Below are 24,370 nucleotides of genomic sequence, written 5' to 3'. Positions count from 1 at the left end.
GAAGGAGAGAAAAGCTGCCCCCTCTCCCCCCGCCCCTGACAGCTCTGATCAGAGTCAAAGTCACCAGCGCCAAGCCCAATTCCCCCCCTCCCATACATGCAATGCCTGGCGTTTCTCAATTTTGCTTTCCATCTCCAAGATCAAAAACCTATTTCTTTCTCTGGGTGAGTGGATCAGGATTTGGAACACCGAGGCGACTGTGCCAATGGGGTCAAGATTAAGGATAGACACAGGTATGGGAAAGCTGCCCAAAAGTTTGCATTAATGTTCCCCCCCCCCAAAAAAAAGGATTGCTCTGGATCATTCTCATGACAAGTGCGTAGAAGAATCAAAAACAGGGGTCTTCTGTTTGGGTGTTTTTAAATTTTTTTTACAGGTAGCCTGAGGTTGGAGTAATTTATTCAGATTTAAGTGAAGTAAGAGTTGGCCTCAACATTTCAAGAGCCTTCCAGAAGTCTCAAGTTCTCCCCCCCCCGAATACAGTGCCCCCGGCCCCTAACCTGTGTACATGTATAGATTTCTTTTTTCCCATCCATTCAACCTCACTGCAAAGCCAACACTACACATGGCAATCTCTGAACTGTACATTATAACAAGCTGACTTTGAGCATGTCATTCTTCAACCATCTGTAGTATCTTTTTTTAAATTTCTCTACAGCCAGCATCCATCTTAAAACAAGGATGCAGCCAGTAAGTTCAAGGATTCCGCTGACACTCCTCCAAGCTGCCCTCCACCCACCCATATTTTAATCCCGGCCTCAGGGCTAGGGAGTGACATCATGCTATACATCCTGTGTCCAGAGTGACCCCCCATCAATCTTAGCCACCTTTTCAAAATTTCTCCTTGGAGAGAGTTCACCCCTCTTTCAAGAGACACCAGGTAATTTGATTTCCTCCTCAGATAATTTTTGTGACACATCGGCAAGATGTTTACATTAGAATTTGGGTTCTTGAGCCCCAGGTAAATGGAATTCTTGGGCTTGATTTGTGTTGCAAGCAAAATTGTGATTGATGCAGGTTATTGGTTGGACAAGCTTACTGAAAACTGTGGGATTTGATAAACTCCAGGAAAAATGTATATTGCCACCGATTCAACCATACTGAACAAAGACAATACTGCCACAATAAAATGAATTATCCCATTCCTAATGACTGGCAAACCCAACTTACAGGCTTACATTTAAAATCCAACTTTTCACAATCTAAGTCAACCTGAGCGCCCGCTGCTAAAATTGTAATGGCCCACAATACAAAAAAACAGGACCTCTCGCGGACCCAAAACTTTTATGCTGGGGGCGACTCCCTTTCCTGAGTAATCGTCCGATTTGGTGCACACCATTGTCACATTCTGACCAGCGGCCCCGTCCAAAAATAAACCTCAGTGTGGCTGGTTAATGGGACAACCATCTGGGAGTGATTCTTAAGAAGCTGTCTAATTCTCGCCGAGAGGAAGGGCGAAGAGACAGCAGTGAATGCCGTGATTCATCCTAAAGGGGGGAACAGAAGAATCCCCCGATTCCCCGGTAAATAAACTCATCGGATGTCAGCATTATCTCCACCTCTTCTTCAGCATAATCATAATGCTAATCACTTGAGCATCCAGACCTGAAATCTAAGCAGGCCTGCCCCACAGAAATCTTTCTTTAGCCCTCATATTTTAAGGGAAGCGTGCCAAGGATTTAGAGGACTCTAAGATGCAGCCGATGGTTGAGCAATCACCATTCTTCAAAGCTGTCACTTTGTCTTAGTCTAACATATAAGTTCATTAACTTAAGAACCAAGGTGTATGCAGCATTTTGAATTTGCTCATTTGTTTCCACAGTGAACTGCCCGACCAGTAAAAGGCCATTCTAATTCACAGCACAGAACTAAAATAACAGATATTTCTTATCCCTAAGAAAATCATTTGGAAATCGGAGAATTCGGGAATGTTAGGGTATAATAGTGCTGTATTTTCCCACATGTAAGTGAAGCATGGGTTAAACACCCAACCTACAGTACTTCTTGCCGACAGCCTCCATCAACTATTTTAATGCACTGTAAAGAACACATGTGGCAAACTTACATAACATGTTTTGCAGTTTCAATAAAGTGCCACATACTGAAAACAGAGTCCCTAACACACACACACACACACACTCTACGTACGTGCTCATGCACAATATATATGAACCATCTGAACAGCGGGAAACTTCCGTTCTGGATAGAGGACAATCCACACGGGGCCGGCTTTGCTTAAGAGGTACCAAGGGGTGTTACTGGGTGGAATAATAGTGCGGGACACAAAAACTCTCCTGAGGAAATGAGGATCTGCGTTTAATATAAGCCAGGATCCTTGGTTGGGTTCATTATGCACTGGCCAGTCAGCAGGCCAAGCTAGGATTAAAGCATGAATTTAACACTTCCACAATCTGCCTCCAACACGCTAACAGTGACTTATGCTCGCAACTCACGCAAACGCACAACTGGATCCACTTTACCAGTGGAACAAAATCAGAATTTCATTTATAAGCCTTTCTAAGGGTGGAATCTATTGGAATATTTTTAATGTTTACAGTGGTGGGTATTACCTCACCACAGGAATCACTCCCACAGTACACGATAAGACCCATGATAACTACCTTTAGATCAGTTTCACAGACGATCTCTTTTCTGGCCATATTTGTCAAAATTATGATTGTTGCTCCGGTAACACTGCTGTGCGGTTGGTACCCACTGCACTGTTCACCAGAACCATACCACAGGCTTGAAACATTGTTCCTGCCTGAACAATGAAAACCACACGGATGGGACGCAACATTGACTGCATGATCCACATTTGAGGTTTGATTGAAAAACCACAGTTCCACCCCCCCAAAATGTTTGCAGATTCTGTTGTTACCGTAATTCGTTCCCAATTTGTCCCTGGGCCTACAGGCTGCCTGAGCATGCAATATGATTACTAATAATGAATACTTATATAGCGCATTACATCACAAGGTGAGCTCAATGCGCTTTAAAGGATGAAACCAAATCTAAAGATACAATCGAGCCCATTAAAACACAAATGTGAGTAGTTAAAATACACGTACATTCATAGACAAACTATACATACATTAAAATTGAAAGAATTTACTTAAAAACCCGACGAAAATAGTAAGTTTTAGTGCCATTTTGAATGACGAAAGAATGGATGAATCAACTACATGTAGTTGTAAGTTTCTCCTCTGTGGTTTTTTAAAAGGAAGAGGCAACCCAACTCTTTTTTTTAAAGTGGTGGATATTTTAAGGTGGACGATGGATTTCTGTTATCAAGCAGGTTAAATATTTGGTAAGACACAAACGAGAAGTTAAAAATAGTTGCAATATAAAAACAAACACCAACTCAAAAAAAAGAAGATAGTCAGGTTTAAAAGGGAAACTCACAGGGAGGAGAAAATGCTCTATTTTTTACCAAGCCAAAAGATTTCTGGCCCAAAACAGCTTCAACCTGTCGTACGCAACACAGATTTATCATGCAACTTTTGGCTGGTAGCCTGCATCAGCTGAACAAAATACTGATCTATCGCAAATGTGTACCGGCCAAAACTGAATGCCTCATGAACTTCCGGCAGGATGAATGCACCCAGCCGACTCCTTGTTCCATTCACAAATCGGCTGTCAACAGGAAAACCTGAGTGCGTGATCTCTAAGATCGGGAAATGCATCAGCCTGGCCGCAGACCAAAATAGATTTTCCCCTGATAGCAGTTTTGCATGTCCACCTACAATTCAAGGATTCCTGTTTCAATCTTTTATTGCCAACTGGACATCCTGTAATAAGGCCAATTTACTGAGATCCTTGTTGTCTATACATGTACGTGACCTTGATCCAAGGATAACCCCGCAACTTCATCGTTCTTTTTCTGATGACGGTTTGAACTGATTCAGCTTATAGTTACCAGTAAATGCAATAATTATGGTAGACAATATTCTGTATCCATTTCTAGAAAGTTCTCGATTGGAAGAAGAGAACATCAAAACAAAAGCCTTCAAGTTTCCCCTTTAAACTACATTTAACAAAATTCTCTTCCGACTACACATAGTTAATCTCAGAAAGTTGAAGACGAACCTTTTTTCCCTGATCTGTAGAGTCACCAAGATCTGTTTTTAAAAACTTTCAGATTTGATAAAAGGAAAAGAAATTTATGTCAACTTACATCTGGGTAATAGTCCACTGTCGGTACCATGTGCTGCACGAATGCCTCTAACGTGCCCGAATTAAGATTGCCATCTTGGTAGACCAAGGCCTGCAAGGGGGGGGGGGAACAGCGAGAAACAGAGCAGTGGTTAACATTTCGAAGGCAACTCTTTACCCTTTCCAAACTCACAACTTGGGCAATTGGATCCTGACACTGTCTTCTGGCGTTGATGGTAACAACCTGAAAACACCGTTCAAAGGTACAACATTTTCTGAAGAGAAAAATCTGCAAGGAAACTGTCTGCAGGTGACAGTTTCCAAAGATAACCCACCAAACGAGGGTTCTTAAAAAGTGTAAACATGAGATATGGTTCCCTACACAACTGCCACAATCCTACCTTCTTCAGCTTGCTTTTGTATCCCATTTGTTCACAACTCCGACAACCAAAAGAGGCTCTCTGAAATTTTCACCAATCCCTCTCTGCTCACACCAAACAATAAAAACAACCAGCGTCTGTCCCTGAAGTTCCCTTCAGGTGGGTCCTTACTCTCCGAACCGCACGCGGTGAAAACTGACAAGCGAGTGTGCTGTGCTCAGGGCCAACGGTGTCTGTATATATACACACAGGCATCCTGAATGGAGCACACTTCACAACGTGAGTTGGTGGGCCACGTAGGGCTGAAACACATAACTTCCTGCCATGACCCTGTGGCAACATCTCATTATCATCACAGGCAACACATTACACTCCAGTCACTGACCAAGGTCGCTGGGCTTTGGAATGACGTAGTTTGGCTGGGTTCCTTTGGCACTGGGGGGCCCATATGACCTCAAAAGTGTTTATGCGGTTTCTCTTTCTTTCGTTGGACTATACAGCTCTGAAAGTTTAATGTATTTGGCCAGGGGAGTGAAAAAACACAGTCTGCAGGAAATCTGCGTAGGATTTTTATTGATTTGGGTGGAGACAAAATGTCCCAACCAAACAAGATGCTGTCCCATTTTATGCATCCGCACGGAAGGGCCCCCGTGCTGAGGAAGAGTTCAGGAAAATTGTCCTGTTTGCAATGCTGCTTAAAAAGCCATAGAAGAGTTGCGAGAAATTCTCCTGCTCGGATTCTGTTTGCCCCAGGAGGATGGCATCTGGACCTTTGCAAATAGAGGTTCTTGTTTTGTTTTGTGGTGCAGTCATTCTACCAGTAACTTTTCAATGCGCGAGAAAGCAATATGACTCCAGAAGTGGTCGACATGTAAGTACATGTAATTCAACCCAAATACATAAAGTCTACATCACATATTCATCAGCCAAAATTACACTGGAGTGACCAACATGTACATGTACATTCATCGCCAGTATCACAAGACTTCAAAGTATGTTCTATTTCCAATCTACATCTTTGTGCATAATAACAATGCACAGCTATTGTTGAATATGGCCGTTTCACAATAGGGCACCTCCAAGAGTTTGCAACGCGTTGGCCATTCACAACGCTCAAAATTTGTAGACCCTTTCTAAATGTGCTTTGGGTCGACAATTTTCGTGCATTATGATTGGCCAACACGTTGCAAACTCTTGGTGGCGCACTATTGTGAAACGGCTGTATCACCCATGGCCTAGACTAGAAACAACATGTACAGTGGATATACTGATTACACTTTAGATTTACAGTACTCCTTCATGCATTTTCACTTTTGGTACAGTGCACCCTTTTCACTTTTCATATGCAATCTGTGGGCTTGTTCCCACGGAACTTTAAAGATCAAATGAAAAGTTCCATGTACTGTCATTAAACCTTCTCCAATCCACCTTGCCTTGATATTATGCAGACATGTAAAAAGTCCCTACATCTGCATGTATCTGAGAATAATTCACTGGACCAAACACCCAGAAAATATGCAATGCACACACGGTGACTTCCCTTCATGACGCACTTCCCTGATGAAGAAAAATGCCGCAATTACTTTGCTTAGACCCCAGCTAGTCAGGAGGGCAAGTGGGTGGATGCATGTACCAGTACGGGGGTAGTGGAGAAAAGCGAGGGCGACTCTCTCCGGGAATGTGCCGCGTACTGTTTGCTGGAGTCTAACCAACTTGGGGGTGTTTGGGAGGAGGGAGGGTAGGACCATGACGCTGGAAAATAGGGGAGCGGTTCTGATTCCAATCTTCCGATAGTCATGACAGGTTCTGAAGTCCCCCCCCCTTCACTCTTTGCTGCTTGGCTGAGGCTGTTGATGGGTGCCCTCAATTAGTTTAGGAAGTAGCGTCTGGGGAGGAAATTATCTTCATGCCGGGAGTGATGAAGGCAAAATGCCGTTCGCTCCTGCACCCCCTTCAGGTCATAATTTCTTGTTGCATGATCTTGCTGAGTTTTTTACCCATCGCTGAGTGTTCTCTAAACAGGGCATATTCTTGACACAGTGTGTGTTGAAAATCCTTTCTGCAAAATGCCACCTGGTCTCCACTTTAAAGGAGAAAGCTCCTCAGCTCAAGGAGCACACTTGGAGTGGATGTCACAAAAACTAACTGAAGGCCTGTTCATACTTCAGGTGATCGTGTATGGGAGGCGAGTTTGACACCACGAAAGATTTGCGGCAAAATTTTGCTGAAGTTGAAATGTGTTCCACTTTTGCAAATTTGCAGTGCAAATATTTGATCCGACATCACAAATTCGCATTTGTGCCCACTTTCCCATCGAGTACGATCCGACCTTGACGGTTTGAAGAAGTCCAAAAATGGATAACCCCCCCATTGACGAAATGTTCCGGAATATCACACTTACTAAGATAAAAATCAGCATGCTGGAAACAATCAATTTGGTCTGTACATATATGTAAATGTGCTACAAAATACAGGTCAAGCAAGAAAGGCTGAAGTCTATTGGACACAATATTCCATTTCATTAATGAATGAACACCAAGCTTGATATGACATTAGGAAGCACCTTATGACAAGCTGCAAGAACTCGGAAGTGGTTTTCCAATTTCCTGGATTGAAGGAGGAAGATTAATTGCTTAATTTCCCATATTAGTCAGTTAAGTTAAGAGTGTTATGCAACAGGAAAACCTTCTAGTCCGGTAATTAAAGGTAGCCATTCAAGAGTACAAGGCCGCACACATTAAACAAGCACATTAAACAGGTGTGCAAAAGTTGTGCATGAGGGGAGGGGGTAATTTGTAGAGGCTCCCAAGCTACATGTTTACTACAGCTAGATGAGACAATAGAGAAAGGTACATGTACATGTACATGTCGCTTGTTGACTGCTTGTAAATCTCACACCCACTGGCCAATGGAGGATGCCACTGGCTTTGAATAAAGACTACTTTTTTTAATTTATCACACTTTACTTCCAATCTCCCGAACAACAAACTGTGGACACCTGTTTCTGTTCTAGGTGTAACTTGCAAAGAAAACGCTTTCTTCCAGTGTGGCTTGCCTGGTGTTAGACCACTTAGAAAAACAGGCAGGAACACTGCATGCGTGCAGGCTCATTAATAGCTGTAAACAATCTGGTTTGTGCCGCTGGAAATTAAGTTCAACGGATTGGGCGGGCAAGGTGTGAGACCAGACAAAATTGACCGTGACTGCTTGGCTCCAAATGCTTCCTCTAAACCTCTGCATTGGGTTCCTACGTGTTCGTTGCGGTATGGTAACTTAACCAAGATCTTTAGACAAGAACAACTCAGGACATTAACTGTCAGTTCAAGGATTTCCCTCGATGAAGATGCAAACCATCACCATGGAAACGGGTGACACTACTGCTATATTTTGTCATTTTGAAATGCCCCGGGTGGGAGGTTAAATCAGGCCTATCGAGACAAACATCGAGAATGCAAAAATAGCCATGAAATACACGCTTAACATTAACATTATGTCAGCCAAATACGTCAACAAGTCAACATGTGAGGTTTTTGTCAACATGTTTACAAGCGGCAAGTCATGCACGCACAAGCTGGGACTGAGACAGGTTTCTTCCTCTGTGAAAAGCTGGCACAGTGCTTAATGATTTCACTAGGATAACTCAATGAAGTGTATGGGAAGGAATGCTGGCATTAACTGCCTTTGCCATTTCCCACCTCTTCAAGTTGTTTTTTTCTCTTTGGGCACGCTCCGAATGGAAAATAACTTGGAAGACACACGGTCTATGTTTCTTGTACCGTTTAAGTCTTTGGGTGTGCGTGGTTGCATCAATGGGATGTGCTGTGGAATAAAAGTTGACTTTCCTCTGCGAAGAGTTAATTGATCCATACACATGAGAGACTCCAACTGTTCAAACAAGCTCATTTAAAGTGACATCTCGAGAGAGCAGCTGGCCACTTCACTTACACTGTATTCAGAAAAATAAAATCTTTGATAAAGCGACCTGGCACCAAGACACCTAACGGGAAATTTGTTCAGGCCAGAATGGGCAGGTGGTCACTGTGGTTGATCAACCCTTGGGTCCTTGCTCTAGGTTCTAAACTAAAAAATGTTCTCACATCTGTCACAAGATGGCGGACCACATTGCTGCCTGCGGATAAGCTTAGCACAGGGAGATAATGGGCTGGAAACATGGCCCTCCAGAGGGGCTGTATTCCCAGGACAGACAGTTACACTTTCAGGAACTGTTATCTTTCCATTAAGTAAAAGCTAATCACTTGGTACATGGGATTGACTCAAAAGTCATTTATCTTACCCGAGTTATGTTTTGATTCAATTTGTTGTTTTGATAATGAGGGGCAGAGTGAGCTAGTGTAAACAGGGGAACAAGTGTTTGCTTTTCCAGTGAAGTTTAACAACATAATCAATCCTGTTCACACTCTGCGGGAGGTAAATTTCTTGGGAAATGGTCTGGCTAGCAAACTCAAAATCCAAAAACAACCAAACTACCTGAAATGAACTACTCTTTTTGACACGAAAAAATATTACCCTTATAATTGCAGGTACCGGTACAATTTCAAAACAAGATGACCTTTGGATGGACATACATATAAGAGCTTTCTTCAAAGCAAATAATGCCAGGATCTTATTAGCTTTCATCCTCTTTCTCAAACACAAGTGGAAGTTATTAGATGAGATCTGAAGATTTGAGGGGAATGTGCAAAAGTGAGTCGTAGGCTTTCATGTGTATAAGCGTACACCTGCCCTAACTACACTGGTCTCTACCTACGCACCTGTAGAGAGGACTTGTTATTAGATTGGGGGCCAGAGGCATATTATGTCTGCTTCAGCAGAAGCAAAAAATAGTTCAAGGATTTCAGGCCTTCCACAGAATGTCAACAACAAGTCAGCAGTCAATCTCATCCTTGAGAGGACACGTGAAAACAGCTGGAATTCTTTCTTTTGGGATGACTTACAAATGCGACTCAAGAGAAGACTATAATGTTGAAAGAGGGGCAAACTTGTTTACAGCGTTTGTATCTGATAACGGTCCTGTACAAATCTCGATCTGCAATTTGAATACAAATGTACAAAGAATTATCTGAAGAACTTCAAGAGGAGTGCTTGTCTCCATGTTTGCCTGACACGATTTTGACAATAATGCAGAGGTCAAGCTTACAGAGTGTTGACTTTTAACTGTTTGTTCCTGTTTGCCCAACAAAACTGCACACTGAATTCCTCACCACTGATGTTCAAGTATTTAATAATTGAAAATTCAGGAGGTAAATGATTTTTTTCTGAAAGTGTCAAATGCCAATGAAGACAAGGCATCTTTCAGGGACATTTCTGATGAACAAGAAACACACATTTGCAGAGTCAACAAAACTGGTTTGATGCAACCACGGCATTTCCTAGTGATTTTGTTCAGACTCGAAAGTACTGTACACGCATTTAGAACGAACAATTCTCCGTTAGTGCTCGGGCCTCAGCTCAATCGCCCTCCCTGCTGACGCAAAGTGCACTGACAGCCCGGGATATCCAGGGCTTTGGAGGGGCATGTATGATGGCAGTATCTATCTAGCCTAATCCCTGATCCCCTCTTGTCTAATCCCTGTCTGATCTCCATGTTGAGTGCAGTGAATAATGTACACAGGCCACATTCATGTCAGCCAAATGTTGTGGGGGAGGAGGGGAATACATATACACATACAAGTGTTGTGTCTAAAAGAAATGGAGTACCCGTACCTGTACATACACGTGCATGTAACATGTACGAGTTCTGAATGCACCATGTCTTATAACTTCATGAAAAATCAAAGGAGTGCATATACGACATTGTTTTGTAAAAATAACAAATACCGGGTAATGCATCCAAACTGTTTATTCGTGTATAATAAAAAATGTGTCAACTGGAAATACAAACAACAATTACTTAAACCTGAGCTCCTATTACAGTATACTACAATGCATGTATAACTTCCAGGTATAAGCCTGCCCGTGATTGTGCGAGTACATGTGTACTCCAGAGTATGCAGACCTACATGTACATGTAGTGAGCAAGTACATGCACATATACCCCCTGGAGGCTGCTGCATAACAAAGGAAGATGATGGTGTGGTGATGGTGGTGAATCCACAGTGGTGATGGTGATAATGGTGACTGTACATGTCCGGTTGCTTTAATGAACTCAGTTTAATTACTTGGAGAATACATGACAGAGCAAAGACAAAAAGACTCACCTGAGAAATTGACGTTTTCATGTTGGTGGCCAATGCAAAAGGATAATCTCGGCTATGCAATGTTTCTGGATTGTTTGCAAGCAACACAACCATTAAATTCTTTCCCATTCAGATTATGAGTGTCTTTTATAGTGGTTCTCTGGCACACATGTAAATCAAGGAAATGTAAACTAAGTCTTCTGTTTCAGTTATGTTACGTGTTACCACAGAACACCAGGAAATGTGCTGGATTTGTTTCAGATTGATTCTAAATATATACATTTGGAATCACCCATGTTTTTTTGTTTTTTTTTTTTGAGGGAGGCAGGGTTCCGACACGCGGTCTAAAACTGAAAGTGGTGCGGAAGTCAGGAGACAGGTGCATGCAAATGAGTGATGTATTTCTTTGCTTTTAAGTTGCGTAATGACTCCCAAAAAGGTGAACGAAACAAACTTGAGAAATTTTGCTTTAGGGGAAATCCAAACATGCCAAGTCCAAAAAGGGATTGTTTACCTTCGGGCCACACCATAAATGGGGTGAAACATGTTGTGAATGCATGGCAATACATACAGTGTACAGTACATGAGTCCTTCAGCCACAACACAACCAAAATGTAATAAAAAAAACCAATCAGTAAAAGTTTTACATGTAAAGAATGGAAAAGGGTCATGTAAAGTCTATTGTATACGTAATTCTCCTATTGCTAGAGCGAAAGAAATAATAGCTGGTGTACTCATGTACAATGACATGTAGGAAAGTGCTTGCCTCTCGAACACTGTACTTCTTTAAACACTGCAACCAAGCATTCGTCCTAATGGAAAACCCTTGGCACACACCTGCCTCCCCTTAAACACTGTGAAACTGGGCGCTGTCTGTTCAGATCACATGCTTGTTCATACTGGTAGTCACCACATTTCAAATGTACATGTATGTCTGTACGCAGGGCGGTACGCATCACAGGTGGGGCCCACATGTTTGGCAATCCCCCCTCCCCAAAAAAATTGAAATTACAAATTTCACTTTCTGAATTTACAAAGACGGTCTACAGGATGTTAACAAACCTTTTGATCCCACAATCAATGTCATATTTTTATATCAATTTCTTGAAATGAAGCTCTGTGTTTTAGGTGCATCTGAATTTTTCTAAACTGATTTTGTCAAGGTTGAATCTGCCATCCCGTGCTTTGCTTACAATGCATTCTTTGAGTTTTTATTTTATTGTGTTCACACTGCTGATAGCGTATGAATACGGAATGATTAATAGTGATAGGGTTCAATAATTACCGGGCATTCACGCGGTGAAACGTGCCCTGGTTCTAAACTGAGTCTGTGGTTGCTTTAGTGTTTTGCACTGGATAGTTTCTGGGATGACTTCTGTCTGTGCAGTAGTGAGTCTTATTTTCAAGTGTCACCCCAGCATCTTAAGACACAAAGAAGCGCTGATTTACATGTAATTTGGCTGAAGTAAAAATGATCATACATGTACTTCAAAAGAAAGTCAAAATACCCCAAGTTAAGACATTGCAGCCGTGTACGATCCCTACAATTTTACCAGTCATCACCCTAAAATGGCCAGGAATACCAGACTTGGGCTCAGGTGCTGTGACTTTGAAGGATAAGCACCAACAGCATCAACTCCAACATCTATGACTACAATAAAACCCAGATGCAACTACCAGTAACTATGAACCATGACAGTTTGTTATCTTAAACAGCCCTTCACCATGGTACACAAACGAAGAGGCTTTCTGAATTGGAGAAATTTGACAGATTTAATATACACGTAGTAAGAGGATTAAAGTCCTGCATGAAAGGAAGACCTTGAAATAGAGACCAAAAATATTATACAAAATACAATTCAACCTTTTCACACATGATGGACACCCACACAAATACACCCGTTCTAAACCACTTTTGTTACTCAAGGGACTTGTCCTCTATATATATGCACCATACTGTGAAGCCCAGGGTTAACACCCAAATCGACTCAAAACTTTCGCAACAGGTATGGGAGAAGTTTTTGTGCTTGTTGAAAGCCGTGAAGGAGAACATACACGTAAATGAACGGAGGTGGAAATTCACAATAGTTGCCAAGGTAATTAAGGTTGGCCAAGTGGTTGCACAAAGGTAAAACTTTTCCCCCCAATATATCTCAGTGGTGAAATTCCAGGCGGAGGCCTTTGTGGTTTGCCAAACAAAGACTGCAGGGCCAGACTGGAATACTTTCACGACCCTGGTTGTGCGTTCACATATTTCAGCACACTGTGAACTTGCAAAACTTTCAAGAGCAATGCGCTCAATGGTAGGAAGCTGTGCAGACATCTATAAAATATTTGAGAGGGGCGTCAGGGAATGCAACACTTTCAAGCCCACAATGAAATCAATGACCCAACTCCCTCAGTTTCCCAGCACGAGCTGAGTGAGCCATGACTTTGTTCAGAGTTATCGTACATGTATGATGGATCATGACTCACACTCTCTCAGGACTCTACACTCGGGGACTCACATGTGGATTTCACACTTGAGTTTACTCCAATACAGATCAGACCAATAGCTGAAGAATATGAGAACGTCAACATTCCATGTAATTCACGTAAGACCTTGATTGGTCTCACCTATCGCCATTACACAGACTGATAATCAAAGGAGACAAACATTAAACAAGTAATGCTACATCCGAGTCCTTGCTGTTTAAGCGCTACAGAGCTATATCTATAAAAACGAGAGCGTTGACTCATGTATGAAATGATACCTGTTGGGTGTATCTATGTTTGTGCACAAACGGACAGAAAACAATTTACATATCTATGTCTGTATTCTAAAATTATGCATCAACAAAGCCGATACACAAAAACCTGAATGTACAATCAGTACATGACCGTTTCATTTTGCCTTGCAATGCAAACAATGCAAACGCATGGGCGTATATGCTGCAGATAATTTTGCTGTGACTTTTCCAGTCAGGACCCGCTGCGTGTCGCATTTCGATATTCACTCTGTCTGATTCTAAATGCTCTACAAGCATGCACATGGATTCAAATTGTCTACGCCCAGGACGACGTCCAATTTTCTCTGCGCAGAGGATGAGAAGCTAATACTCTAGTAATTTTAATACAGCTCTATGGCAAGTACCAAGAAGACAAAACTGTGTGAACTGGCCAGATGCAGGTACTTGCCAAGTACAATCATGGGTTTGTTGGGAGGGACTTCCATTATACCCCTGACCCGACAGGGTCAAAGTAAAGGGTTACAACTTGACAGGGGGAGAAGTGAGCCAAATTTCGGTGTTGCTGGAAGGAACAAGTGCATGCGCTTTGAAGATTTTAAACAAGTACTGATCAAATATGAAGACAGGGGCAGTCAAAAAAATAAATGTCAGAGGAATTTTGCGATTAAGCAAAAGTGGGTTAAAGGGGTTTGGGAATATTATGCATACCAGTCTGCTTATATCAGGTTGTTTACGTAGAGAGATCACTGACAAGAAGACAAGTAACTGCCTACATGTACAATAAACATTAATGGGACCAGTGCCCCCAAAATAACTACATCATGTTGGAATTTAAATAAAGCAAGCCAAATTCCATGGTATGCTCATTCACAGATACCAGTTTGTAGTTTCACCCACAGAGAGTCTTGGAACTTGTAACAGAAATGCACAGCAAATTTTATAGTTCCCCTTCCAGCAAGTTTCCTTTCTATCTACCACTGGAGTTCAATGACCAATTCTGACAGTGAAACTTCAATTACACCCAGCATGCCACTCTGTCCATCCACAGGTAACCTTTCTTTGTAACCCTTGTCTCAAGGGGTATTTCTTATTGTGGGCTACCGGTCCGGGTATCTCACAACCATCGCTCAGCCGGCTGTCTTCAGTTGGAAGCAGATTTACAAGGCCCAATCACACAAAAAAGTTAACATCTCTTTGTGTCAAATATAGTAGCCTGATTGTAGGGCCCAGTGGAATGAGGGTCCCAAGTCAATGACTTCCCTGTGGGACCGGGAGAGACATTTTCAGCTCGCAAATCAGATGTGTGGCCACATGCGATTACTACCTTCACAGAGTGCGGTGATTGGGACACAAAATTTATCAGTCATCTCGATCACATTTAAATCTCTCAACAGAATTTCTTGATGGAAACAGAGAGAGGTGGACTAATATTATTGGGTTGCCAATATTTATCTGTTGTGATTTGTGAGACAGTAATAAACCGACTATTTGGGGCAATTCTTCACTTTGCACAGCTGAATGACTCAGGAGAACAACAGAGAAAAGAGCTCTTCCGCAACAGTGTTGAAACTTGACGGACGCAAAGTGAAGACAGCCAGTGAGAAAAATGCAAAGCTTCCTTGTCTTTCTGGAGAACTAAAACTCACATCATGGCTTGTCATTACAGCCTGCAACCAAACACGCCAACAGCATGACAAATGAAAAACAACATGTGACAATACAGCACATGATGTGTCACGCTGCTGTGGCAATACCTTGGGGGATTCCCCAAAGTTTCATCACCATAACACATGATTGAACAAACAAGGAAGTGTATGTGGCTCCCCGTGATCACTTTTGTGTGTATCAAAATACTTTCATTTTATACTGGCAAGCAGTTTCAAGCTGAAACCCCAACAGTGACAAACTCCAACACAAAAGCAACATTCCTCACCAGTAATAATTTGATAATTACAAATTCCGTCCTTTCACAATATTGCTAACATATTTTATGTGTGAAATATATTTATGTGGAATTTTACTATAATCCCACTCAAACATGCCAGTTTGCATCCATAAAAGTACCTTTTATTCTATCTCCAAAGGAAAAAAGCTGGAGCAATTCATATTGATCATACCCACAGCCAGTTGAAGCATGCATTTCTAACCTGGAAAAGTGGCAGGATAAGGGGGAACTCGCAAAAGCAACCAAAATCTCTAACTAAACCAAGGATCTTTGGGGGAAAGGGTGCAGGAAACTGAATTAATAGGGACTCAGACACCAATATATGACTTCAAAAAATGACAAAAAAAGAATCCATTAAAGAAAAAGAACCCCCCCAAAATGCAAAAAACCAAAAGGACTACAAGACTGAAAAGACTGAACACCAAAACTCCAAAAGACTAAATTTTTAAAAGAACTAAAAACCAAAATAGATCTAGTGAAAAGCTTTTGGCTTTCAATCAAAATGACTCTTTAGAAGCAGACAGAAACCTGACTCAAGCAGAAAACCACACTCCAGCAAGGAGGAACAACTACATGAACAGTGTCCCTGCTGGTCTTCTCTTCAAACTTAAAGTGTGATCAGAGCACGGGGGCTAAGTTGTATGGGTACAAGGGCTGAAGTAAATAAACAGGGGGATATGCTAACAGAAAAATACAGGGTAACTCTAAACTAAAACTGGGTATTTTTAAAGGGGAACCACTCCTATGAAAAGACGCTTGCAAAAAGGCTAACAAATTTCTACCTCTGCCACACGTTCTAGTGGCCTTATTTCCAACTTGAGTTGAAACAGCAAACCAAAGTGTGGCATCTTTTGGAAGGATGTAGACTCTCCACACACTGCTCATATTATCACAGAAATTTCCTTTGATTTCGCAACAGAGAAAAAATGATCAGTGATACAAATCTACACTATTGCTAATTGTGGAGTTGAGCTGTCTTCGGAAGCTACATGTACATGTGTCATGAACTACACCAAAACAGAACTGTTGATACTTGCTTAGGATTTTGAGCTGGCAGCCTGTTATGTGGGACAAACATCTAATTTGCATCTTATCGAGAGAACCACTTTCTGCGCAACAAAGAGCGACCCCACGCGGGAAGAAATGGCAACTTTTCACGCAGCACTATATGCAATGATGCCCATTTGGTGAGGTCTCACCATATGCGCACACAGGTTCATGCACACTTGGTACCAGCGGGTCCTTGCTCTATGGTACAAGCCAAGGTACCGGTTCACGTGGGAATGTTGATCTTCTCATGTGCACTTGTCTGGTAGAAAAAAACAAGGCCAAAAAGGCTCATTTTCTCTCACACAAACACACAACTCATTTTAACCAGGGACTTCTTGCTCAGATTACTTGGGCTCCTCCTGTTGATTTATCCATGAATTGGCAAGAAATCCCAGGAACCAACTACTCCATAAAAAAAAAGAAACCTGTCCCATTAGGGCACACTGCTTCAAGGTTCACTGAGCTCTAGGGACTACGGGAGCATTGGAATAGCTCTCTGTACCACTCCGTGCTAAGTTAGCACCATGCCAGGCAGTAGCATACAGACCACAAACATGCGGTACATGCATCATACTCTGCAGAGGTACTGGCACACAGCTTATTAGTGTATCATGCAGTGACAATCAGCTGCTAACCGGGTGCAACCCATGATTTCCTTGATTGGTTGTAACTACAGGAATTGCCAGAAATATGGGAGGGGAACGACTGAAAGATGGATTCATATGAGCATGTACCTACCAGTATTACTGTATTTGTACACACGCGTTCAACCAATCGCCAAAAAAGGAAATTGATCACTTAGGCCTATAAATCAATGTTATTTCGATCAGGAAAATGACTCAAGTTGCAAAGATCTTTCCAAATTTAATTGCAAAATACTGGTATTCACCACTGATACAAAACTGACTGAATCACAAACAGGATACAAATCTGACTCAAAATTCAATAGCACTTTGGCCCTCAGTCCAAATTAGATTATAGGTCTTCCACTGTTAACAAAATGAAAAACAGCACTGTTTGAGCATTCTGCAGGGCTGCACAAGCCACGATAATAACTCCAATCTTGGGGGGATGGGGCGGCACCTCGGGATTCTAGTCCAGAAAAGAATTTCTGACATCATTTGAATTCTTGGGGAATTGCGAGAATTGTTACAGGTGAAAAGGGGAGTTGGTTGTGAATGCCTGCAAAGTGCAGGAACTCATCCCCCCTCTCCCGTCCAAGCTCTGAATCTGATCAGTCACTGCCAATGGTGCACAATTTGCCCATGGCAACTAAATTTGAAACCATTTCTGGCATAGCAAACTGTTTTCTTTTAGCAGTCTTTGGCTGTTACACTGTACACGTTACTACTGGCTGTGTACAGAGCTGTAGAGGGCGCTGCATAGCCTACTAAAGATAGCCCCACAGGCTAATGGCTTTATCAAAACAAGCAAAACTAGGTCTCACCATTTATAACACAATACCTTCTGTCATCCACTGCTGATGATGACAGCATCCTGCATGTACACTGCAGTCATGAGTCCATGAAATGACACCCCTTTGCAGATATAATGGACTGATCCAGTAACAGCCAGGTGGCATTTCACACAATAACACCTTGCAGACTGTAAAGTGTGAAAGGCCTTGGCTGGGAACACCCCCTGTCCCATACTAAAAGTAGTACAAACCACAGTACATACTGTGATGTATCTGCAAATCCAATGCAACAGTAATGCTGTGCAACAGCATCACACAAAAGGTATGGAAGTTGAATGAAACGAACGTATTTGTGCCAAATTCTGCAGAACACTTTTTTAATAGATGTAGTGTACATATGAATACGGAACGCCCTGAGCCTGAATAAATGCAGTTGCTTGCGAGACATTCAGTATTTTTTTGCGGCTGTGCTGTTGCTGTGAACTACAAAATGTGCATGAAGACTGTCCAACTACACTGCATGTGTCCAGATTTTGGTTAGCAGGTATTAGAATAGAACAAGGACCTGATCTCACGCATGAGGCCGGACGTTAGGACAAGCAATGTCCTCAAAGATCATGAAAAAAGTGAATGGCTGATAATGCACCTTGGCCAAACTGCCTTCATGGTAAAATCCTTTGGGCCAAATTTTCTCACATATACATGATACAGAACTCAATGCCTACTGAGTACTGAAATCAGTTGACATTTAGCCAAAGGTCTGATGAACAACATGAAACCGGTCATTGTGAAGATCTTTATATAAGCTCACGTGTACAGTGACAGGTTGAGGTGAGACCGGGTAGATATCTTTGACTTGAAGATCTTCCAAGTTTCATGGCACACATTCAACATGTACATGTACACGTAGATCTTCCTCTTCTCAAATATTGCACGTACAATGTATATCTTCAGGACTGTTTGTAAGTTTACTAACTAAAAGAGCTTATCTGCATACGACAAGGAAACAGGTGGTGGTTGGCATATGCATGTACATTATTACATGATGTGTTCAAGGGTAAACAGCTACAAACAGAAAGGCAAACTAAAGTTTTTCCATCTGTTGCCACGGAGTGAGCATCAGCCTTCAGGATGGATTAGGGACAAGCCTTGAGCACTATGTTATCACAACAAAGCAGGGGTTTCCAATCACAGGTAGGGAAGCTCAAGCAACAAACCAAGGATCTGCAAAGGATCTGGGAAGGATTCCGGGACCAAAGGATCCCTGGATGATGGCCTTCCTTTCAGGGTCCAGAGGAATTGCTGTCCTTAGCAAAGTTTGTCTGCCCGCATGGCCTGACTGAATGAGTAGACAACAGAAGCCGAGGGAAACAGAGTGGAAGCCCATCAATGTCCGTGAATAAGGGTCCAGAGAAGTGACAGATACTGGTATCAAGAAATGGGTTTTGGAAAATTTCAGAGAAATCCAGGAATACATTTTCACTCCATACCATAGTTGATGGCAGAATCTGTGCACAATAGAGTAGCTTTGGTTCGGAAGCGTAAACACCAACTGGGCCAAGTTTGCGGCCGCAATGCCCAACAGATGTACATGTACAGTTGAACATGTACATGTATATAGGCCTGTGCATGTGCACGAGTAAAATGCGAACAGTTTCTCGTGACATGTATGTATATAGGCCTACATGTGTAAATCCTATTCAGTCCCTCTCTCTTTCCTAACATGTCCCTTTTGAATTTCAGTGAACACGAAATGTCACGACTGACAATTTTGTTTTTAAATTCAACCGAACAATTATGGTTTGAATCATCAGGTATATGTACTAAATCAAAAATAAGGAAGGTTAGGCCTATTTAAAAACAGTTCTGGTACTGTGGTAACATGGCAAACCTATTATTATAGGTTTGCCACCGACCACAGCCGACACGTGCATGAATTTGATTAAATTATGACCAAGAGATTGCCTGGGACTGCTTCATGGTTATTATGTAGGTCAGGCAAGGAGAGTGAGACCGGATTAAAATGTGACGAGGGACAACAAACTCAACTTGTATCTGCAAAGGAAGATGTTGCTCACAGTTAACAACAGTTTCAAACTTCAGAGCAAACACAGTGCTTCGCAGTGCTGGGCTAAAGTTTTGAAATTCAGAGAACTTTTCTCGCGACAAGTTTATGTTGTCGTTAAAACTGAGATACGTTGACTTGAAACATCACTCTTCTGCTAAGAAAAAAAAAAGATCTGCAAAGTTGGCAGGTGAATGTTGGGTGGCCAGTTTGGGGGGATAAGTAAAGCTTGACAAGAGGGCAATTTCATAGCACTTAAGCAGGGTCAGTGCAGGATGATTTGACAACTAAAACTTTACATATTAAAGCAAAAATCAAGGAAGTCACAGAAAAATCAGAGAGAGTGCTGAAGGCAAACTGACTGCATGTTTAGCACTCAGTTACAAACCAATGTAACAGGCAAGGGGGGGAGGCACATGTAAAGGTACCTGCAACCTCTGACCTTTCTACAACAAAATTTCTGAGTGTTCTTCACCGCCAGTCTGGTCTGTGATCATGCCGCCAGGCCTGTTATTGCCAGTTTGATGATGATCTGGTTAACTCATTCTGTCAGGATGGCCTTTGGAGTGACACTGTCACACGCAATTATTAAAAAAAAAAGGCTCACTGGTCATGTCATTAAGATAGGACTGGAGGTTGGACGCACTTTATGCAAGCCACTGCCACTTGACTGACCTCTCATGCATATGGCAATTTTTAAGACTCTGAAAGCGGAGCACACTGAGCAAATACTGGAAAGTTTGTAGGCCAAACATGTTAATATATACCCTATGCTGGGCACTGACAGAGACAGAAATCTTTGGGGCAAACCATTATGCAGAGTTCATTTGATATTACAGTTGGGATTCTTTGTCGAGAGACACTTCAGGCACCTTCATGTGGACCATATGTTTTATTTTTAAACCCAGCTAAATCTTTTGAAGACAACTATTTCCTGGAAGACAATCACATAATTAGTAAGATTCACTCAGCATAAAGTTCTGCTCATTTGGTCCATATGAAATTTTAAACCAGAACAAAACTCATGTTTTTCATCGTGACCTTTTCAAACAGACCTTTGTTCTGGAGAGATATTCAGGAAATAGGTGTTTTTGATGAACCGAATCTAAAATGTTCATGCATCCTTTCCTCCATTTCCATCCATCTGTATGGTTGTGTCTCCCAAGATTAATTCCATAGACACACTCTTAGCTTGTCATAAAAGCATGAACCGTCTGCCTGCAAAAACAAATGAAGTAAACAGCTGGAGAAGAACATTAAGCAATGACCCAAGCAAATAAAATAAGAGATTATAGTCAATCATAAATTGTGCCACCTGGGTCTACTGTTGAATGAGTTTATAGGTGTAGCTGGAGCACCAATAAACCACCCTCCTTGCACCTTCCTGAGAGCAGCCAGACAAGACTTAACTATGTTTCTGGGAACAACCAGGGCACTTATGACAAACAATGAGGCCCAGCTCAGTTACCACAAGCCCCACCACATTATTTACTGTAACAACAATGGGTCTTTACAGTTTAAAAATTAAAAAAGAAAACTTTTGACGCCTCACTCCAGTGACAGAAGTGGCTGTACTCCGGAGAGAGACATTGGAGCTACAACTTATCAGAATTTTATCAGAATTCAATCTGGGTAGACCAAAGACAGGCACGTCCTCGGAGTACAATTGACGAGGTGTGCCCGTAGGTTTTCTTTCTCTTTCGGTTGGCGCCTGCTACAGACCAAGCATGTACCGTGGGCAAAGGGTTTGTTGATTCAGGGCCCCAAGCACTGGTCTATCGCATGACCATACATATTTCATGAGGCAGACAGGGCACAATGAAGTCTGCAAGAACAGATTTCTGGCCCCCTTTTTTTCAATCCTGCTGTTCTAAACTCTGCCTTGCTAACAATGCACCAACTCTACCAAGCCACAAGGCCAATCGCAGCAATTGGATCTGCATGGACCTGTAACTTACATGTACCATAACTACTGACATGAAGTCCACATTCCTAAATTTGTATGCCATGTACTTTGAGTGACTTTAAGTTCTTGCTAAGACAGGATTTAAAACAGCACATGCAAGGAATGCCTTTTTCTGTGTAGTGCTGGATATACTGTAGTCATGACGCCACTAGATCCAGAAATTCTTGGAAGCAAGATTTACAAGTTTTGCTATTAATGGCCTTCTATTATCCACAATTTCACCAGTTACTTCCTTGAATCATATTAGTCAGAATTCCCAAGACCTTCTTATTTTTGGAACAGCAAAGTTGGGAACTATGAGGGTTTCAGTTTCAACCAATAGTGTTTCAAATGTGCATGTGCCTGAACCATTAGGACATCATTTTCTGATCAAGTCATTTCATGTGTCAGTTTTATCCCAACCATGGTATTTAAGAAAGCTTACACTTTAACGTGCAGCAATTGTATGGACTTGTCTTTGGTACAATTTACCAGGCATTGATAACAACATGCCCTGCTGTTTCATTGTAAAACCAAACTTTCAATGCAAAGTTTCCGAATGTATGAAATATGATTGGGACTACATGCAGTTGATGTCATAAATAGTAGCAGAGATACAGATATGAGCTTACTCAGCCTGATATGCATATCTTTAATGGCCTTTGTGGAATTCAGTACCAGTTAATTAAAATGTCTTATCACTTGTTATCTGAGCAATCCAAATTCCTTTTTCAGAAATATGCCAGTGAGAGATCGCAGAATTCTTTTCATTACACAGACAAATTCCAAAGTGGAAGCTTTTGCAAGGAATGCTACACCCTGTTATTGAAAGAAAAAAACAGTGTACATACTCTGCCAATGAAAGAGTGTAAGCTCTGATATGTTTTCTTTTTCTTTTGTTAAAGAGGAAAAATGCACCTTTTTGTTTTGAAATTGAAACACAAGAAGCTACCCAATCAGTTTGTTTACAAACTCAAATGATAAAAGGATTTTTCAAGAAAATAAAAACCTTGGTAAAGATATGTTTACTTACCCTGAAAAAAAGGTTTTATTTCTGGTTGTCCTCTTAAGCACCAACCAGTTTCAAACTTTCCCTTTGAGGCATTTCTTTCATTATTGAAGGTAAGAAGTCCTGCACAAATTGGCGAAATAACCTTCAGAACACAAAAGCCTACCAATGAAAAATTCACCTTGACAAGAGCCATTGGAAATTTAATGAGAAAGGAAATTGGACCTGTTCAACAGTCTGCTTTCGGAAGGACTTGACTCTTTGAGGGGGTTTTGGACTGAATAAAAGAGCTGTCAAGAAAAATGGCTTTTATGCCCTTTCTCACAAGTGCAGGAAAATGGATTGACTGTCAGTGAACTATGTAGAGTGGTCCTTGTGTTTCAAATCATAAAGTGGGGAATCCAAATACCTTAAGGCAGTATCATTTACGGACAACTATTAGAATTCCTAATACAGAACTTGGAAGCTGTGGTGATAAACATGTACAAGTAAACATACAAACTTCGACCGGCCAATGTGTGGCTAGTGGGGGAAGGGCGTGATTCTATTATTTAGGAATATTTTATTAAAGCGTGTCTTGGTAAATAAACGTGCGCCCATCACTTCTAATGGATTACGGCAGACTGGATGTCTCCCATCATACTCCACGTACGAGTGAATCCACACATGACGCATTTTGAAGGGGGGGGAGCTGTAACCATTCATATTGTATCCATTACAAGAGGTACAAGTAAGTGCATGGACCTGTGGCTTGGGAGTTTTCATATCTTCTCCGCTCATGCTATCTTTTTCTTCATCAACAGTCCAGCCATGCATGACCAATCTAAACAAGGGCGCCTATCATCTGGACAGCAGGCGTCACTGAGCAGCATCCATCCATCAAGCGGTGTGGAGGCCAGATGGCTGCGACCCTACATGTACATATACATGTACATAAAGTTGCAATTACTGGGCCGCCAACCTGCCATTTTAGAAATCGACTACAGCATTGATGCTTCACATCTGTAAGACACACAATCATTATGGATAGCTCATACCTAATCAGCCTGGTACATGTGGCTAGAAGATGGCACATACATGTGGCTCTTGTTGGAACACATGGGGCCACTTTTAAAATCCTCAACAAATGCACGCGGCATAAATTTGCACAAATACATTTTTAAAAGTACTTACTGGTATTTATTCATCAGAGCAAAAGATTTCATCCCAATTAAATAAACATATTGGCAATTTGAACTTCATCAGTCTCTGATTTGGTTTGCAAAACTATGAAGTTTTAACTCAAAGTGAAGATAAAAAGTTGAATCAACGAGCCGTTCTTCTTGCAATGTACATGTATGAAATTCTGACTTACTGGGTCGGCAATACTTCTTGAATCTGGAGACTTTAATCCCATGGCAAACTTGGCAGATTATACAACCTATCAATTCCAAGTTTGTGGTACAACCTCTTCTGGCACTTAGGTTAGAAAACTCTCC

General features: G+C 41.7%; 1 protein-coding gene across 11 annotated transcripts in view; it reads right to left on the bottom strand.

The window, feature by feature from the left end:
* The window catches only part of LOC110973316 (ras-GEF domain-containing family member 1B-like), a 104,723-nt gene that overhangs the window by 12,561 nt on the left and 67,792 nt on the right, over positions 1 to 24,370 (bottom strand). For 9 of the 11 annotated variants that reach the window (XM_087130008.1, XM_087130009.1, XM_087130011.1 and 6 more), the window contains one exon: positions 4,178 to 4,267. In XM_087130008.1, coding sequence (XP_086986134.1) covers positions 4,178 to 4,267 — 90 coding nt within the window. Of the gene's footprint in view, positions 1 to 4,177; positions 4,268 to 4,556; positions 4,767 to 10,753; positions 10,862 to 24,370 lie in introns of those variants that run through there. The other 2 variants (XM_087130015.1, XM_087130016.1) reach the window with 2 other exon arrangements.

Source organism: Acanthaster planci, linkage group LG19 (assembly GCF_054643075.1).
Source record: "Acanthaster planci isolate LZ-2023a linkage group LG19, COTS_SCS, whole genome shotgun sequence".
Lineage (NCBI taxonomy): Eukaryota > Metazoa > Echinodermata > Asteroidea > Valvatida > Acanthasteridae > Acanthaster > Acanthaster planci.
This window is presented reverse-complemented; position numbering and strand designations above follow the sequence as displayed.